The 20,552-nt window shown below is 44.1% G+C and overlaps 1 protein-coding gene across 2 annotated transcripts; it reads right to left on the minus strand.

Annotated features, from left to right (window-relative positions):
- Positions 1–1,210: 1,210 nt before the first annotated feature.
- On the minus strand, positions 1,211–12,810 carry RDH12 (retinol dehydrogenase 12). 2 transcript variants are annotated; one of them, XM_084886129.1, is made up of 7 exons: positions 12,628–12,810; positions 11,035–11,153; positions 10,371–10,526; positions 9,591–9,695; positions 7,992–8,201; positions 5,017–5,206; positions 1,211–4,259 (listed from the first exon to the last, which is right to left on the minus strand). In XM_084886129.1, exons 1-7 carry the CDS (start codon positions 12,669–12,671, stop codon positions 4,157–4,159), a joined length of 927 nt encoding a protein of 308 aa, XP_084742255.1. In that variant the 5' UTR covers positions 12,672–12,810; the 3' UTR covers positions 1,211–4,156. The 2 variants fall into 2 exon arrangements, with proteins under 2 accessions (XP_084742255.1, XP_084742254.1); XM_084886128.1 differs by having other exon boundaries at positions 12,604–12,810.
- Positions 12,811–20,552: the final 7,742 nt, after the last annotated feature.

Consider the following 20,552-nt stretch of genomic DNA (forward strand, 5'->3'; position numbering starts at 1 on the left):
AGCCCTGAGCCCTTAAAATGTAAATGCTCTGCACCCAGCATAAGGCACACTGTCTGGCCCATACGGATAAGGACACAAGTTGTTTACCATGGTCTATATAACCCTGAGACTGTCTTCAGTTGAAATATTCTGCCTGATAAGAGGAGGACTCCACGTTGCTCCGAGAGACCAGCCCCTGACTGCTCTGCTGTGTGAGCCTGAACCACCTGCGGCCGCCTGCCTGTCTCTGTTTTTGTCATCCATCCTTCAGTGTGCATCGCTGGGTGGCCTTTGCTGGAGCCTAGGACACACTAGGAATCGGTAAATAAACACTCTGTGATTGCATACTAATTCTGTGTGTCACCTGTTCCGGTTCGGCTCCACTGTCTGGACATTGAAGTATTGGGGGATAGGCTGTTATTGCTGACTCCTGGTTACCTGCGTTTGCCGCACTAAGTCTAGACAGATAATCAATTAATTGAGGCCTGATTGGGACAATGTGCATGGCTTTGTTTCTTCTACAACCAGCCATCTCTGACATGCATCAACGGCCTCACCCCAAGCCCTTGCCTCTTGCCTCAGTGTTTGCATTGCTCATCCCTTAAACTTCACACAGGTGTGAATCTCTGCTCTCACACTCATGCACTGCTTGCTCTCCTCCTGCATGGACAGCAGCCATGTGTGCTCCCGGTTTTCGATGTTTGCTTATTCTTCTAGCCCAGAGGAAAAATCCAGGATCACCAATGCCATGCATGCTCTTCACCAGCCCTGTCTCCCACCTTAGCATGGCTTTTTCCTGTTTCCACACACCCCCCCCTCCTTTTTTCCCCCTTCCTTTTCACCAGGTTTTCCAATGGACCCAACAGCCTATGAGGCACCAGGTCTCAGGAGGGAGCACATGCTGATTGCTTCCCCACTATTCCCCTCACCCCTCTGCTCATTCATGTTCCTGGAGTTTTCCTTGAGGGAATTTATTACCTCCACCTTGGGAAGCCATAGAGCATGCATGGCTGTTAAAAACATTGGTTCTATGGTCAGACTACCAGGGTCCACTCTACCATGTGTCAACCTTGTGAACTTGGGCAAGCTACTGAACTTCTCAGTGCCTGTGAGTAAAATGGGGATAACAATAGTAGTAACCTGAGTTTCAAGTAGTAAATGATACTCAGGAATTATTCATGTTGTTAGCAGTTACATGTCAGCATAAGAAAAGTTCAAAACTATAGAGGTTTTATGAGTTTATTTGAGCCAAACTGATGACATATGACAGCAAGCAAAATCTTAACAGAGAAAATGCTCCATAGAATGGCAGTTTTGCAGCTTATTTTATACACTAGTAGCCCTGTGCACGAATCTGTGTGCCAGGAGCTCTCTGCGGGGCCTGGCTGCTCCACACCCACTGCCCAGAGGCTCTCCATGGCGCAGAGGCCCATCCATGCCCCAGCTTGGCCAGAGGCCCTCCTCGCTCGGCCGGGGTGGAACACTTGCCTCATCACTGTGGCAACAAAGCAAGCATTCCACCAGGCCACGCATGCTGCCACTCTCAGTGGCCACCTCCCCGGGACTGGGGGACTCCAGCAGGACTGAGGGGACTGGGCGCCACCATCTTGTGGCTCTGAGCGCCACCATCCTTGTGATGGAGTGATGGTTAATTTGTATATTACCCTTTTACAGATAGGATTAGACTCAAAGGAGGAATCATAAGAAGAGTTACATGAAATCCACTGGTGGTACATTAAGGAGATGGGCTACGGAGTGGGGAGAGAAACAATAATTGGATAAAAGGCAAAAGGGAGAAACACTTTTACACTGATGGGTAGAGAATAGTTAAAAATAAACATTCACAGCACATAGAAATGGTATACAGAGAACAGGGTAACAACGAGAGATTCTGTGGTCTTGTGCTCTGGGGCTGGTAGTTGTGCCTAAGAGGAGTCTAGAAAATAAAATTACTCTGACATTTCTAAGAAATATTATCCTAGATGCATAAGAGCAATGGACAGTGCTCACTTAAGGTAAAGGTTGACCTTTGCTACCCTGGCTGGTGTTGCTCAGTTAATACATCAAAGGTCATGGGTTTGATTCCTGGTCTGGGTACATGCCCAGGTTGCAGGGTTGCTCCCTGATTGGGGAGCATACAGGAGGCAACTGATCGATGTTTCTCTCTCACATCAGTGCCTCTCTCTCTCTCTCTCTCTCTCATCAATAAACATATTCTCAGGTGATAATTTTAAAAAAAAGAAAAAAAAAGATTGACCTTTGCTAAGGAAGCTATAGACCTGGGATGTGACTGACTGCTAAACCTATTCATTTAGGACTTTGTGATCAGAGCAACCTGTGTGGTTATTTTTGATCACTGATTCTGTCAGGTTTATTGCATAGCCACTTTTCATTCACATAGAGCATTGTGATTTACTAACAAATGAACAAACAAATGTTCTTATTTCAGTATACACATTAAAGTATTTATGAATGGATATATGGTGTCCAGAATATGCTTTCAATTATCCCACCCCACCCCCAAAAATGTCCTGGAGGAAATATAGATGAAACAAGACTGACAGAACATTAATGTTGAAGCTGGATGACAGGCAGGTACATGGGGATTCATATTACCATTTGTTCTACTTTCTTCTATTTAAACATTTCCTTAATAAAAAGGGTTTAAAAAAAAAAAAAAGTCTACTTGCTATGGATGAAAAGGGCATTTTTGTCACCAGATGCCTTTTGGATGCTTAGAACAGAAACCAATAACCTGACTTTGTGGGTCAATTGGCTACAGATTAGGTAATCTCTCTACCTCTTCCTGGTGACTTCAGCACTTTGGGCAAGCAGCAGGAGCTGAAGCACAGGAGAGCAGGGAGGCCAGAAGCGAGAAGACCTCTATGAGTTCAGGTAGAGGGTTTATCAGAGCATGGTTTTTCTGCATCTGTGTATCAAATTCAATTAAGTCCTACATTCCCTCTGGCCTCAATCTATAGTGAAACCTAGCAACTGTGTAATTAAAGTCACTTCCATTACTTCTTAGATAATAAAACATGATGGCTGGAAGCAATTTGAGGAAATATCCAATCAAAACATCTTATTTTAGACCATCTTAATAATGCATTCTAAGATGTGATATTATAACAAGCTTATGGGTTGTGAGTAGGGTGAGATAGTACTCACTGAAATAGAAGGCTGGCTTCCCATTTTGTTCCATTTCTCTCTTGCTACCCTGAGAAAATAAGTAAGGCAATGGGGTGTGTAGTCTATTTTCTCTAAAAATTGAGGTAAAGCACTGGCTGGTGTGGCTCAGTTGGTTGGGTGTTGTCCTGTGCACCAGGAGGTAGCTGGTTCAATTCCCTGGCAAAGACACATGCCTGGGTTGTGGGCTTGATCCCAGTAGGGCACGTGCAGGAGGCAGCTGATCAATGATTTTCTCTCATCACTGATGTTTCTCTCTCTCTCTTCCTCTCCCTTCCTGTCTCTATTTTTTTTTTTTTTAATCAGCAAACTATTTTTAAAATGAGGTAAAGGGAATGCTTTAGAAAATGAAACCATCTGCATGATTAAAAATTATATCTCAATAAAGCTAGAAATTTTTTTTTCAAATTTTAAAAAGGAAGTGGAAAAAGAAAATGGGAAGGCCCAGCTTCATGCAGGGACTCAGGGTGCTCAGAGGAAGGAACCAAAGTTGGCCAAGATTAAGTCAAGATTTTCCTGAGTTGGTCCAGACTCCAGAGTTGTGACCAGAATTGGGATGCAGAATTTAAAGAGGAAAGAGATTAGTCAAGAGTTTGAGTCTATAGTCCCTGGAAATCCATGACGCTGGTGCTCCTGCCACCTCCTCTGAGCCTGCTGGCTGGCACGTCTGGTTCCTGTGAGGAAACTGACCCAGTTTCCCAGCCTCTTTTGCCATCCCTGTGCTCAGCCTGGCATCTGCCTACTCCTCCTGCCCCGAGAGGGAGGCCCACTGCAAGTCTTGGAGAAGAATGCTCTGTAGATCTGATACCATGAGCCAGCCTCACAAGACGGTTGGGTATGCAGAGGTTTCCAGAAGGGTCGGGAGAATCGGAGGAGGACAGGATTCGCAGCAGCAGCCAGCCGGGAGGATAGTCCTCAGGGTTGGCCTTCTTGGTCCCCCTTCGTGATGGCGCGGACCGGACCTGATAAAGCCGCGGTTCTTCGGCCAGCTCTACTTCCACTGAATTCCTAGAAGCTCACAGCTGACGGCCCACAGACGCTCGGCAGTTTTGTTGTTTCGGGCCCTGGGAGACACCCAGGCCTTCTTGCAGTCACTGGAGGGCAAAGAAAGAATGTAAACATCCAGGAGTGCACACTGACAGTCTGGAAAAGTTTATGGCTCTTCCTCAGAATACGTTTCTAAATGTATAAAATATGTTGCATGAAAAGAAACAAACTGTATTGGGGTTCAGTTTTTAAATATTGTAAAAAATCTATGGCATAGTAAGTAATACATAAGCTTCTTTGCGAATATATTCTATAACAAGAGCTAGCGCTGGGTCTAATAACCACCGGATTTCCAAGTAGTGGCGAGCAGAAGTGACATTTTGGGTATTTCTGCAACTGCAATGTGGCATGGAAATACTACAGTTTTATGGGTGCCAAAGTCACAGCTATTACCACTAAGCCTGCAGTTCACTGCCTACATTCATGGAAAATGCAGTCCTGATAAAGAAGAAATGCCTGTGTGTGAATTACTTATCCTTATGCTCTTCTTCACTTCGTTTGTATAGAAATAGATAGATAGTGTTTAAATCCCATTAAAAGAGGGAAACACTCAGAAAGCTGCAAAGCCTTCTTTCCTGGAAACATGGCACACAGATAGAAAACAGAGCCAGGGAAGCTTCTCTTGCCAAGTTTCTAATGTAATTTCCCTTGGAAAAGTAACAGCATTTGATTCACTGGCCCAGCCCAACGCAAACCTGGATTCTGCTAGGAGGCGCACATTCGGCCAGCTGGGGTGCAAAGCCCCCGGAAGGGTGAGTCTCACCGCGCACAGGTGGGGAGAGGCCTGGCGCTGCCTCCACGCACCTGAAGTACTTGCCGCTCTGGGGCTCCAGGCCCTCGGCCAGGGCGCAGTGCAGGCTGGTCTGCGCCCCCTCCCGCGCTGACTTGAGGAAGGGGGAGAAGAGCCGCCAGAGCAGGCACATTAGGAAGGAGTGGCGGACCAGTTCGGAGCGGACGATGCCCGGGTGCACCGAGTAGGTGGTGACCCCTGTGCCTGGGGCAGAGAGAGCACAGTTAGAGCAGGGACACACTCTGAGCCCCCGAAACAGCTCACCTCCTGCTGCAAACTGTGCAAGTGAGAAGAAGGGGCTTGGAAAAGAGAACCCCCTGATTTTTTTTTTTTATTAAATTATTATCTGTGTACATATACCATTGCCCGCCACCATACATGCCCTCCCTCCCCAGAGTTTTGTGTCCATTGGTTGTACTTATATGCATGTATACAAGTCCTTTGGTTGATCTCTTATCTCCCCCAGATCTCCCTACTCTCCCCGCTGTAATTTTACAGTCTACTTGTTGCTTTACTGTCTCTATATCTATCTTTTGGTTTGTCAGTTTATAATGTTTTTTAATATCCATAAATGAGAGAACCCCCTGATTTAGAAGGTGCCCCTCCTAGCCAGGTAAAATCTGAGAAGGCTATAGATATTTCTGGAAGAGATCAATTAATTGAAGATCTATAGCCTTCTCAGCCTTCTGTGCTCCAAAACAAATGCTTGGTTGAAGGTCCTTCTATGTCAATGTCTGTGACTTAAGTATTAGTAATAGAAACCACAACATGTACCAGTTGAACTACTAATACTATTATAGTAGTACAATAGTAGTAGTAGTATAAATTACTGACAGTGGCATCTTTGGAATTTCTATAGGAGAGGCTTCCAGCCCTAACTGGTTTGGCTCAGTGGATAGAGAGTTGGCCTGCAGACAAAAGGGTCCTGGGTTCGATTCTAGTCAAGGGCAGCAGATCAATGTTTCTCTCTCAACGATGTTTCTGACTCTCTATTCCTCTCCCTTCCTATCTGTAAAAAATAAAAAATATATATATATATATATATAAAGTATTAAAAAAAAAAAAAAAAAAAGCTTCCAGAGGTAGAGACCATCTGACCAGCGGGCTGTATAAGGCCCTGAAAACTATTTGGTCTGGCCCTGCCAAGGCATTAGGGGTAACTTAATTAAATGTTTGACCAAATATAGCAGTCTAATTTTTTAAAATATATTTTATTGATTTTTTACAGAGAGGAAGGGAGAGAGATAGTTAGAAACATCGATGAGAGAGAATCATCTATCAGCTGCCTCTTGCACACCCCCTACTGGGGATGTGCCCGAAACCAAGGTACATGCCCTTGACCGGAATCAAACCTGGGATCCTTCAGTCCGCAGGCAGACGCTCTATCCACTGAGCCAGACCTGTTTTGGCTAACAGTCTAATTTTTAAATTGATATTTTTGCATGGCCCATGAATGATGTTATAAATATCCAAATGGCCCTTATCAGAAAAATGGTTTCCCACTCCTGACTTAAAGGAAGCAATGTGGTTGATAAAAAGGAAGTTAGTGGCTTGAGCCACATTTGCTGAGCAAGCACATTTTAGGAGGTGTAGACTGAGAGGTGCTGATGGAGATGATGGGGGTTAACATGCCCCCCAGACACGGCTGGTGCCTGCCTCTACTATTTTTAGTACTCATTATGTGCATGGACCGACTACGTGCTTTACCTGCATTATCTCATTTGCTTCTCAAAGAGGCTTATGAGCTAAGTGATATTAAGATGCCCATTTACCATGGGAAAAAAACTGAGGTCTCATCACAGTGAGGTTAAGTAAAGTGATTGCCCAAGGTCATACCCTAGCAGCTTGCAGGGCCAAGGTCTGGACTCTGATGCAAAGGGCATGGACTCCAGAGCTGGACTGTCCTGGCTCAGCTAGGAAACTTGCTAGGTCAAGTTGTGTATATATATCTGTGCCTATCTTGTTTTTTTGCTTGCTTGTGGAGCAGGGAAAAATAGTAGCACCTACCTCATAGGGATGTTGCATTAAATGAGTTAAGACATGCATAGTACATAGCATACACAAAACTCTCAATTATTATTGTCATTATTATTACTGCTTTTAATGATTGCCCTAATCTTCTACCTTCTGTGTTCTGAAAGCAAATACAACTGTTCCGAACTCTGGCTTATTCAGCATAGCAAACAGTCCCCATGATTTCCAGATCCCAAAGCCAGCAACTCAAAGAAAACTCCAGGAAGAGAAAGAATCATAGGATTAGCCCTCGCCGGTTTGGCTAAGTGGATAGAGCGTCAGCCTGCGGACTGAAGGGTCCCGGGTTCAATTCTGGTCAAGGGCACATGCCTGGGTTGTGGGCTTGATCCCCAGTGTCTCTCGGCATTGATGTTTCTATCTCTTGCTCCCTCTCTCTTCCTCTCTAAAATCAATTTTTTAAAAAAAATAATAGAATTAAGAGAGGCCCCACCTCATTTTAAAGTTGAGGGGATGAAGTCAGGAGAAGTTAAAGGGACATGTCCTTATGCACACGTGGCTACTGTGTGGCAGAGCAAGAACTTAGACCCCGGAGGGTTGACGTCCAGCCCTAGCTCCCTCACTCTGGGCAGTGGCACCTCTCTTGCTCAGCTAACCACGTGACTGTCAGCAAATAGCACTCAGAGGGAAGTAGCCTGGATTTAAAGCCGTATAGACCTGGGCTGCCTGCTTCTTTGGACCTCAGTTTGGAACCATATAATAATAATACCTGCTCTGCCTGTGGCAAGAGGTGGTTGTGAAAAATAATATCAGATAATAGATATAAGATTTGACATAAATGTAAGGTAACTTCCTAGGTTCCTAACTGTGACTCAACTTTAAGTTTCCCAAGGGCATTCTCCTCTGTGCATAGAGCTACCTACCACTGTAGTGTTCATGTCTGAGGTGTTCAGAAATTCCTGTGAACTTGAAAACCCTGCTTTTGCTACCTTAACCCTGGCCCTTTCTCTCGACTTACCTTGGAGCTTTTTGGCCAGCTCACGAGTAAAAAGCACATTGGCCAACTTGCTGTGACAGTAAGCAAAACCTCGGCTGTAGCGCTTCTCACCCTGGAGGTCATGGAAGCGAATCTTGCCAGCAATGTGGACCACTGATGACAGGTTCACCACCCGGGCAGGAGCAGACTCCTTCAGCCGCTCCAGGAGCAAGTGGGTGAGAAGGAAGTGGCCTGCAAGGAGAGCCAGCAGGAAAGATTGGAGAGTGGAGAGGCTGCCCTGGCTGATTTGGCTCAGTGGGGAGAGTATTGACCTGCGAACTGATTCCGGTCAACATCACATGCACAGGTTGCAGGCTCGATCCCCGGTAGGGGGCTCCCAGGAGGCAGCCAATCAATGATTTTATCTCATCATTGATGTTTTGAGCTCTCTCTCCCTCTCTCTCTGAAATCAATTATATATATATATATATATATATATATATATATATATAATTTTTTTTTAAGTGTGGAGTGGCTGCCAGGCTCAGGATGTGGGACAGGACTTCAGCATTAGCTCCCTATCTTCTGGGTGTGAACAAATTTTTATGTAACTCAGTGCTAATGGTCAGACAGTCTGAGTTAGTGAATTCTTTAAGACAAAAGCCAGAGCTAGCCTGTAGGTGAGACAATATAGACTTAATCTGTACTTGTCTGAATCAGGACAAAGGCTACCTGCTGGCTTCTGACCCCACTATGACCATGATCACACAACTGTGGGTCCAGGTACACCCGTGTACAGAGGGGAAGAGTGGAAGAGTTAGGGAAAATTACATTTATCTAGGATCAGAGGACATATTCCATGATCTCCTCTCCAGAACCATCACCTTGAACTCTGAACCCCAGCCTCTCATACCTCAAGTCTTCAAGGTTTGCCTCCTCCATCGACCAACCCTTGGCTTTCTGAGCCCTCAGCTATAGGTGTGACTCCCTCCAGTCAAATACAGGCTCCTGCAGCCCCCACACCTGGCCTGCTTGGCAAGCCTCATGCTACCACAGCCTCATCCAAGAATGGCATTTTTCTTCCTGCTATTTTCAAAGTTATGAAGTTTCTCTTTTTTGTTTCTTTTTACTTTATTATCTAATTTACTAGAGGCCCAATGCACAAAATTCATGCAAAGGCTTCTGCCGTGGCCACTGGCTTTGTCCGGAAGGAAGGATGTCCTGCCTAATTAGCACATTATGCTTTTATTATTATAGGTTGGGGTGACATTGGTTAATAAAATTATATAGGTTTCAGGTATATAATTCTATAATACATCATCTGTATATCATATTGTGTGTTCAACACACCAAGTCAAGTCTCCTTCCATCACCATTTATCCCCTCATACCCTTTCCTAACTCCCCCCACCCTCCTTTCCCTCTGACAATTGGAGTTTTTTAATGCTATGTGTAGGAGGACCTCACTTTTTTGGACTAGTCAGGAGAGGGATAGTGGACAAAAATCCAGTATGTCCAGTCTATTGGAACCCTGGCCTCCAATAGGACCACTGGAGATTCTCAGCACTAGTGTATGGTCATCTACACCTACAGAGAACAAGATGGGGTCAGCCTTGCTTTTCATTCACTCAGAAATACTTACCCAGGTGGTTGACTCCCAGGTGGGTTTCAAAGCCATCAGCTGTCTTGGAATACGGACACATCATCACTCCTGCATTGTTGATCAGAATATGGAGCTGCTTTTCCTCTGTAACACAACCAAGGAGGCCCTGTCGTTAGCAAGAAGCCAGCTAGCTGCCCAGCACAGTCCTGAGTATTTACTTCCTGCCTTTGGACCTATCCTAGTGATATTCTGTAACGACTATTATTTGGGTTCCTAACTTTAGTTATTGATATCTTCCTGGACACCATTCATTCATTCAGTCATTCATCCATTCATTCAGCAAATATGTACTGAGTACTGACTCTGGGCCAGGCCCACTCTGCTGGGCATACAGTGGTAACACAGGGCAGGCATGGTCCCCAAACCTCATGGATTTCATAGTCATTAGTAAAAGCTGGTTATTTTCCAAGATACACAAGAATCTTGGCAGCAACACAACCTCCTTTGGTGCTGGTGACGACAGAAGGTTGCTTCTCAGAATGAAAGAAGAGAGTGGCATCAGGGCCACACCTTGATGCCAAGGTACAAGCCCAGACAGGGAGCTGATACCTCCAACATTCCCACTGCAGAGGCAATCCCATGATAAGGATCCTGCCCAGCTGGTCCACCCGCCAATTCCCTGCCCTGCTGGTTCATGTGGCAGAACCCGTCCAGTGGAATCCATGAGAGCTCTGAGGTAAGGGTCAGAGACAGGTCTGGGTGGAATGGCCCCGCCCACACCCAGCTTCTTGCTTTTCTGGCTACCCACCAGGGCCTCACCTGCCAGAAAGCCCTCAGCAAAGGCTCTGATGGATTTGGTATCCGATAGGTCCAGTTTCCGCACCAGCACCTGGGAGTTCTTGGTATCAGCTCGGATTTCGCTGGCAGCAGACTCCCCCTTGAGTACATCTCGGCAGGCAATGTATACTCGGGCTCCTGGGGCAAGAAAAGAGGGCAAAGGGTTCAGACTGTAGGCTGAGAAAGAGTCTGGTAAGCGAGCTTGGGACTACAGAGCGTTCTCCAGCCATCCCTAAAGCAGCGAGTGCTGTATTGCCACGCTTTAGAATTTTCACTGCAGCACTGCTCACGCTCCTTGCTACTAGCTTAACACCGGCTGGGAACCCTGGTTTTTACACTCTGACAGTTAATGTTGCTTAGTATCTCTTTTCAGAATAACGGACTTGACCAGTACCATACATGGACATCATTGTTTGTCTTACTTCATAAAAGACAAGCAATAATGGAGCAGGGAGGAAGGGAAGTTTGTTTAAGGCCACAGAGTGAGGTGGCGTCACAGCTGGACTTGAATCCCAGGTCCCTTGAATTCCTGACCAGAGCCTCCAAGCCTGGGAGAAAAGACAAGGAAATGTGGGCAGAGCCCGGAGAGGGGGGAAGGGGGAGACAGGAGGTGCTGCCCTGTGGACATGGAAGTGGAGGGACTTGCCTCTGCGAGCGAGCTCTCTGGCCGTCTCCTTGCCGATGCCGGTGTTGGCGCCAGTGATCACCACGACCTTCCCAGGAAGCTGCACGTCTGTTCTACACACCCCACCAGCAAAGAACTTCCTACGGGCAAAGGAAGCAAAAGCATTCATGGGCCATTCTTCCCAATCCCAGCAGAGATGCACAACATCCATCCAGCCTCAAAGAAGAATTTCTTACAGTTGTCCTCGGGAGATGTTTTCTAAACAAGCTAATCTTCAGGGGACATTTTCCCAATGGGAAAGGGGGTCTCCTGACCATCAGCTCAGATGGGAAGGGCATGTGTCCAGAAGCTACAGACGGCCATCTAGGCAGACAGAGGAAGTGCTCTTGAGCTGGGGCCAAGGGACACCTTCCTTATTAGATAAAGATAACGAAGCTCTTATCTCTGGAGGTTCCTGGAGGTCAGCTGCCTCCTCTAACCTGCATTAAAAACATGCAAAGAGCATTAAAGGATTCCCTGGTCCTGAGCCCTCCGTCTTCAATCAGCATGGACAGTGAATAACTGATGAATGGCACCTCAAGGGGTCCCACATACAAATGTGGCTCTTGGGCTCCCTCTCCAGTTTTAGAGAGCCAGCATCTTCACATGTTTTTGTTTTGGGTTTTTTGTGTGTTTTTTTTTTTGCCATCTTCAGAGATTCCATTCCACCTATCATATCAGCACACTGAGAAACCCTCTCTTTTCAGACCTCTGTGCAGAGAGCATATTTTTACATAAAGTTTACTTGACAAGTTCCAAAAAGAGGAGAGAGATGGGGACAGATGATTCTCTGAGCACCATTTAACTCTCAGGCACTTTCCAGAGGGAATTTATTTTATCCTCTTAACTGCTCTCTTATTGTCCCCATATTACGGGGGGGGGGGGGGGGGGGGGGAATGAGCCTCAAAGAAGTTCAAATCACTTGTTAATGGTGGCAAAACTGTAAGGTGAACCCAGGTTTCTATGCCAGAACCCAGAGCAACACTCTCTCTCTCATATGTCCACATAACCTTCTTAACCATCAGCAATTTGAAAATTCTCTATCAGGCACACATTTCTTTGACGCCTCCAGAAATCCCACAGCAAAAGAGCCATCCCAAAACATCATTAGCTGAGGAAAGAGAGTTTGTTTCCCTCCCCAAAGGCCTGGTACTTAGTGAGTCCCTCAGCAGTGACCACCCATAGTCACCCAGCAGGGCCACCTTCACTAGAAACAACAAAGGAAGGAAGACCTTCCAAGGAACCCAGGGGAACAACGTGAAAGAGCAAGCACTTTCCCCTAAGCTGTCTGTCAAGCAACTTAATGCTCATCCACTCCACCCTCCACTAGAATCGGAAGTCAAGTCAGCCCTCTCCTCCCAGCCCAGGTGCTTCCTTCAAGGTCTCCATAATTACTTTCTTTCTGTTTCTTCTGCCCTGACTTTCTCTCCCCTGACCCTCTATTCCTTCCTCTTCTTTCAGCAGCCGAGAGAGAATTCGTCTACTTACAAGTTCCGTGGCTCCCCGTTTAGGGATTTGTAAAATATTGTGAGTCACTGAATTAAGACAAACCTGATGGATGGAGCTATCACATACAGGAAGGAAAGGAAGGAGGCGAGCAGTCCCAAGAAAACCATCATCTTTTCAACTTCTTTAGTTTCTGCTCCTTAGCAACAACACCTTCGACTCTAACTCGGGTTCGGGCTCCTGGTCTGCCGCCAACTCTGGTCTGCTTCTGGCTGCTTCTCCCTCTTGTAGCTCCTCTCAGAGCTCTCAGCAACAGCCTGGCTCTAAGCGTAGCCCAGAATCCTATTTAAATCCGAGAGCTGTCAGAGCACAGCCCTCTGGGAGATGTAGTCCTGAGAGAGGAGGGCGGAGGAAAGCGTGGAACCTCACACTAACCAGCAAAGAGAATGAGGGGAAATGCAGCAACTTTCCTACCCTCAATTATTCCTTTATCTAGGGAATATTTTCTCTCCAACCACCCCCACCTCCACCCCTGAAAGATAGAATATTTTTAGCTTAAGCAACAGACCCCATGATACTTGAAATACAAATGTTATTAAAATAGGAAGATAAGCCCAGGCCAGTTTGGCTTAGTGGATAGAGCATCGGCCTGTAGACTGAAAGGTCCCAGGTTCAATTCCGGTCAAGGGCACAAATCTGGGTTGCAGGAGGCAGCCAGTCAATGATTCTCTCTCATTTCCATCTCTCTCTTCCTCTCTGAAATCAATAAAAATATATTTAAAATAAATAAAATAGGAAGACAAGGAAGAAATCCCCAGAAGAATGGTGAGAGAAGTCAGGACAGCGGTATCTTGGTGGGGAAAGGGTAAGATTGGGAAGATATGTGTTGGGAACGCAGGTAGTGTTCTGTTCTTTGAGGTGGGTGCTGGTTACACAGGTGTGCTCACTTTGTGAAAATTTATTGAGTCATCTGCTTGATTTGTGCACTTTTCTGTGTTGTATGTGATACTTCAATGAACACATCCATGAACATACCAAGAAAAGTTATGTGTTTCAGTGCATGGACTTCCTGGTTCGAATCTCAACTGATCTTCTTACAAGCTCGATGGCCCCGAGCAAGTTACTAAACTGTGTTACTCAGTTTCCTCACTAGTACAAAGGGTTTAATAAAAGTATATACCTACCTGTTTTAAGTATTAAACAGATAACTAAATAGGTAGATAACTTGAGACAGAGACTAGCACATAATAAACACTGTATAAGAGATGGCTGTTAAAATTAGCTGTTTCCCTCGCATTACCCAAGGATTTGGTGTAGAAGGGGGGAGGTAATGAATGAGGGTGACAATTTGATATTGAATGCTATTGAAAAAAAGAGGAAACACAAGAAAAAAAAGTTATTAGAAACTTTCTGAGCCCTCTGGAGATAGATGAGCAGGGCTCACAGCACTTGCTCACTCAGCATTTCTCTCCTGGACAGGACAATAGGACAGGACAAAGGAATCAGGACAAGACCTTAGTAGTCATGTCCCCATTCTGCTCCTCCCTGTGAAGTTACTGGAGGCCCTAGAAAGACACATTCGATGAAAGAAGGCTCCCGTGGCATGCAGGTACCCACTCCCTCACTCATCCGTCTATTTAAAATATACTTACTGCATATTTATTGGTGCCAGGCATTGTGCCACGTACTCCAAGTACTCCTGCCTCTTGGGAATCCCAAGGACCTGATAAATAGAACAAGGAGTAATCAGATCATTTACAGGTGGAATCTCTCTTGATGCCCAGGGGCCTCTCCCATCTCTTCCCACTTCTCTCACTCTGGCTCCCGTTCCTTGCAGAAATCTAGAGGGTTAACTGCAGAGACCTCAACGTTCCAGAAGCTCCTGTGATTGTGTTGCTAGAGCCTCCTAGAAGTTGATGTCCACTGGGCCAACATGGTCCTGCTGATTGGACAGAGTCCTTTCCTCCCAACACATTTGGTCTGCCGCACCTCATAGACTATAGGTAAAAACAAGGTCTGTTGGTACTTTCTGCTTAGAGTTCTCCCTTTCCCATGTAATCAGGGCTGTAGCCAACCAATGGGACAGACAATGCTGTCATGCAAGGGACATACATCTGATAGCTCAAATAAGGGTACCTTTGTAATAATGTCTTCTGAGCTCTGCATTTTTTACTGAGTCAAATTCAAGATCCCCTGCTTTTGTGGAGATGATGCTCAATTTATCTTGAGTTCGTCTGCAAAGCAAAGAAATAGCATGTAGTGCTCTAGAGCAACATAGAGAAGATATAGAAGGCATATGAGACATCTAGAATTATGGGAATATACAAATAGTTTTATTAAAAACATGTTAAATATTATTTCCCAAAGATTACCATTAGGTGATTGATTAGTTTTACCAAATGTTAAACTATACTACAAAGCTATAATAATTCAAGTTATGTGATACATGCAGGTGAATAGTCAGAGAAATCACTAGAACAAAAGGTAAATGATGGGGTTCTTGTACCAGCATTAAGAAGGGTCCAGCAATCTGGAGAAAAGAGAGAAAGAGAGAGAGAGAGAGAGAGAGAGAGAGAGAGAGAGAGAGAGGGAGGCTGGAGAAATGGGGTGGAGAACAGTCACAACACGTATTGTAGACAAGAGTTTAATTTCTTTAGTATATAAAGAATTCTTATTAATCACTCAGGAAAAGAATAAGCAGCCCAAAGGAAATAACAGTTTACAGAAAAGGAAATTTAAGTGGCTCTTCAACCTAACTCAGAATAAAAGAGATGCAAATTAAAATTACACTGGAAGCCCTGACTGGTTTGGCTCAGTGGATAGAGCATCGGCCTGTGGACTGAAGGGTCCCAGGTTCGATTCCGGTCAAGGGCATGTACCTTGGTTGCCGGCACATCCCCAGTGGGGGGTGTACAGGAGGCAGCTGGTCGATATTTCTCTCTCATCGATGTTTCTAACTCTCTATCCTTCTCCCTTCCTCTCTGTAAAAAATCAATAAAATATATATTTTAAAAAAAGAAAAGAGTTAACATGGAACAGACTGTTGAATCTCAGAGGGAAGGTGAGGATGGGTGAATGGGTGGGAAGAGATCAACCAAAGAACTTGTATTCATATATGCATAACCCTTGGACATAGACAATGGTGTGGTGAATGCTGGGGTGAGGATGAGGTGGGGGAGGGGCTAAAAGGGATCAATGGTGAGGAAAAGGGGACATATGTAATACTTTCAACAATAAAGATTTTTTAAAAAATAATAAATTGTCATGTTGTAAGCTTTAAATATCTTATAATTTTATTTGTTAATTAGACCTCATTAAAGCTAAGTCAAGAGAGAAAGTTAAGAAAAATATCAGGAACTAGAGCTCATAGACAAAAGTGACTGGTGAAAAATTTCAGTGACAAGGTCACTAAAGGACAGGAACAATAGGGCTGTTTAAAGTGTAGTATTGTTATTTATGTTATTAAACTCTTCACATCCCAAACCTTTTTGGAAAGTCTACCATACATACAATGTAAGCTCCAGGGATTCAGAGAAATCTGTTATTTTAAGACATTCACAGAATCTGCTATTTTAAGAAGGAAGGGCAGGGAGAAAAGGAGAAGCTTATAACTCTTCCTCATGCTCTAATTTGTAAGAGGTTACTTTCTAGATTAACCAGGACAGGGATGACCAGGTGGCCAGTGCATTATGATGCCACTTTAATTCAAACCAAAGGTCAAGTCATGGAGCAGCTTTCCAGCTTCACAACATGCCCTCCCCTCCGAGGATGGCGTTACCTTCTGACCTGTGATTCATGTAGCAGGAAGAGTGCTTCTCAGTTCTTTGCAGGCCCTCAGTGAGTTCTTCATCCGTGAATTTCAGGTCCATTCCTGCACTGGTTCCTCTGGTGTTTTCATCGTCCTCTCTACTATATATTTCTATCCTATCTCAGATTGAAAGTCCCTAAAAAAGCAAGTATTGGATTGGTCCATAATTCTTTTGGTGTCAATTACAGTAATAAAGTAGGTCATGATGATGGCTTTGCTTATTTGTCAATACACGTTTAAGAGTGTCTCAACACCAGTGTGAGAAATAGCTTTGTTTTGTGATATCAAAATGATTAATTTAACCAAAATGAACAAGTTGTTTCAGAGTTATTTGGTCGGTCTGCAGACCGACGCTCTACCACTGAGCCAAACCGGCTTCGGCTTAACTCTTTTCTTAAGTCTTCTATGCTTTTTGATTGTTCACCTAAACCCCCCAACCAAATTCCTTTATTTTCTCATATGAGGCAATTTAACTATGTATAATTTAGCCATGTCTCATTATTCAACTGTCTCTCCTTACCCTTCCTTCCTGAAGGTGCTATAAGCATATTTTCTCAAACCAAGACAGTTTTTAAACTGCATCCAGCACAGCTAGGGGCGAACCTGAGCAGGGGCGGTGAAAGATTAAAGAAGACAGATAAGAGAATATAGTTGGGACCAGGTGGATCACTGCCTGGATGAGGAAACAGTGACAGCGCCAGGTGGCGGCAACCTAAGGCTCCAAAGCCGCATGTGGCTCTTTTGAAGCTTTGCCACAGCTCCCACAGCAGGGCCTACAGTAGCAGCGCCATAGCAGCGGGTGGCGGGGAGCTGTATCCCTTACCTCCGCCGCCTCCGGCGCTCCTGGCACTCTGTGTGGGTTTTTTTCCTTCAGAAACGGGTCCAACTGGCTCTTTATGTCTTAAAGGTTGCAGACCCCTGCAGCGGAAGCTTTATTTTATAGTCAGATCACACAAAGCAAAAACAAGGGGAGTGGTCAACATGTTTACAATGTTCTTGAGAGTTTCAAATCTATTTCATTACTCAAGCTTTGTTTTGGCAGCACTTGCTGCACCTCCCACAGCCCATTAGCTATCTAGGAACAAGGGAGGACTATAAGGTCAAGCTTAATTGTGCTAGGAGGGCTCTGCCTCCAAGCCGGGACTTGTATGTGGCTCTGCCACAGGTCAATCCGAGACTTGACCCTATAACCGCTCCCTACAAGTTTTCACCTCTAAATAAACTGTTTTCCAGCTTTTAACACAACTTCTTACATAGAATAAATAGTAACAAAATTTGTACCACTTTGTAACCATGATGCATAGGAAGAAGCAGGAGCGCATGAGAGTTAAGCCTACAGATGTGGGGACAGACTTCCTGGGTTCAAAATCTTGACTTGACTTTACTCAACAATAAAATTATAAATAACCTAATTAAAAATGGGCAAAGAGCCCTAACTGGTTTGGCTCAGTGGATAGAGCATCAGCCTGTGGACTGAAAGGTCCCAGGTTCAATTCTGGTCAAGGACATGTACCTTGGTTGCATGCACATCCCCAAGAGGAGGTGTGCAGGAGATAGCTGATGGATGTTTCTCTCTCATCAATGTTTCTAGCTCTCTATCCCTCTCCCTTCATCTCTGTAAAAAATCAATAAAATATATATATATTTTTTTTAAAAAATGGGCAAAGGACCAGAATAGACATATATCCAAGGAAATGCTTCCAATAATAAATTGGCTTATAAGTACATACAAAAAGAAGACTCTTTAGTCATCAAGGAAATGTAAATCAACCCACTAGGATTATGGAAATCAATAGGCAGACAGAAACAAGTATTGACGAGGAGGTAGAGAAATTGAAACCCTATACAGTGCTGGTAGAACTGTAAAATAGTATAGCATCTTTGGAAAACAATCTGACAGTTCCTCAAACAATTAAACACAGTGTTAACCTAAGACCTAACAATTCCATTCCTAGATATATCTTAAAAATAAATGAAAACATATGTCTACACAGAGATTTGTACACACATGTTTATAGAGACGTCATTACCTTTACAGATGTGCCAGCAACACCCTTGTTCCTCAGGCCCTTGGGCCCTTGATCTCCTCAACTCCAGGAACTTTCTCTTCTACCTATCCCTGCCCCTCAGCTGCCAGTACCTGGAACCATCCACCGCTGAAGTCCTACATTCAGACCTGCTACCGTCCTGCTCACCCGGCTCTCTTGTGACATGAATCCTAACATAGCAGTTATTTCACCCCAGGAGGACCTACAGACAACTCTCAGTCCCCACTGCCATCAATTACTTGAATTACCCAACTGAGATTTCATCATTTCATTCATTCTCTTACCAATATCCTCAGCCTCCTGGCCCATTTGTCTTTCGGCCCCAAAGGCTGATAAACCCATCTGTCTTTTCTGTGCAGCTGGCTGATGAGAACTGCTACAGAAAAATTACATCGCCATGCAAATTGATGCAATTATAAACACAGGGTGGGGCAAAGGGTTAGTATGTGAAACGCAGAGTTTATTCTTGTATTATTATTTATTAATTGTTGTATTATTTTCCATATGAACAACTGTAAACCTACTTTTGTCCAACCCTGTAGATAGCCACCAACATCACCTAGGGCCTCCAATAAAACTGTCCATCTGTTTTTTATTTCCTTAATCTCCACGATGATTATTTTAAACATTTTCTACGCTTCTTAAACTTCATGCCTACCCTCCTCAATTTCAGCAAGTTTCCTGGTGCACATACGCAGGCACACCTGTGCACACACATGTACCATCAGAATGAAAATTCTTCATTATCCTGGAAACAAGTTTGTAAGTCTTTGGGATTTGTGCTCATCGTATCTGCCTTTCCTCCTAACATTAATTTCTCTCTAGCCCATCCTCTTCTCAAGGCATGACTCAATTAATTACCTCCTAATTCCCCTTTATCTTAAATGTTCTCCTCTTTAAAAATACTCCTGCCATCCCACCTAGGCCTCCTGATACTAGCTTCTCTCTTTCCAGCTTGAAAGAGTTGGCTACACTTTCTTTCTACTACTCCTCAGCCTATTCCAATCAGGCTCCCACTCACCATTTTTCTGAATCTGTTCTCCACAATGGCACTCATATGACTTATATGATGCTAAATCTAGCAGACATGTTGCAGTTCTTATGTTTCTTAACGTCTCAGTGGTATGGTACTTGATCAGTTCCCACTTCTCCAATTTTAACAGCTTTATTGAGGTATAACTGACATGTAATAGTGTGTACATGTTAAAAGTACACAATTTGATGAGTCTTGTCATTTGTATACAGTCTTGAAACTATCACCACAGTTAAGAAAATGAACATATTTATCACCCCAAAAGGTTTCTTCATTTCCTTTGATAAAACCCTCCCATCCTTCTTCACTTCCTTCTATCTCTGGGAAACCAGTGGTGTACTTTTTATCACCAAAATCTACAATCTGCCAAAACCGGTTTGGCTCAGTGGATAGAGCGTCAGTCTGCAGACTGAAAGGTCCCAGGTTCGATTCCCATCATAGCAAGCGGTTGAGCAGCCTTAGCATAGCATTAGCATATTATGCTTTGAATGGTTGAATGAATGAGAGGATGACCAGACAGTTAGCCTATTAGGCTTTTATTGTATAGGATGGAATCATAAGTATGCACTTCTTTTTTTTGGGGGGGGGCAGGGTTTGGCTTCTTTCATTCAACATAACTACTTGGAGACTCATTCAAGCTGTTAAGTGCATCAAAACTCTATTCCTTCTTATAGATAAGTAGTATTTCATTATGTGGATATATCACAATTTGTTTATCCATTCATCTATTGATGAACATTTGGCTTGTTTTTTTTTTATTATAACAAATAAAGCTTCTATGATCATTTATATACATATCTTTATGAATAACTTATTTCTCCTGGAAAATTACCTAGGAGTCACAATAATAGGAGTATTTTTAACATATTTAACAGTTTGAGAAATTGCCAAGTTGTATCAGAATGCCAGTTGCTCCATATTCTTCTCATCATTCAGATTGACCTTGGAGCACATGTCTTTCAAAAAAATTGAAATGAATTATCTGGAAGAAAGATCCAGAATACATTAGGGTGGTGCCATCAGGAAGCACAGCCAGATAATGACTACTTAAACATCCCCCACCTTCACCCCCTGGAAACCAGATATAAGCCCCAGATGACAAAGCTTAAATAAATGACTGAACAGGGAACCTGCTTATTCTTAGGTCATAATCATGACCTGAAGG

The sequence above is a fragment of the Pipistrellus hanaki genome (genome assembly GCF_964339955.1).
Source record: "Pipistrellus hanaki genome assembly, chromosome: 1".
Classification (NCBI taxonomy): domain Eukaryota; kingdom Metazoa; phylum Chordata; class Mammalia; order Chiroptera; family Vespertilionidae; genus Pipistrellus; species Pipistrellus hanaki.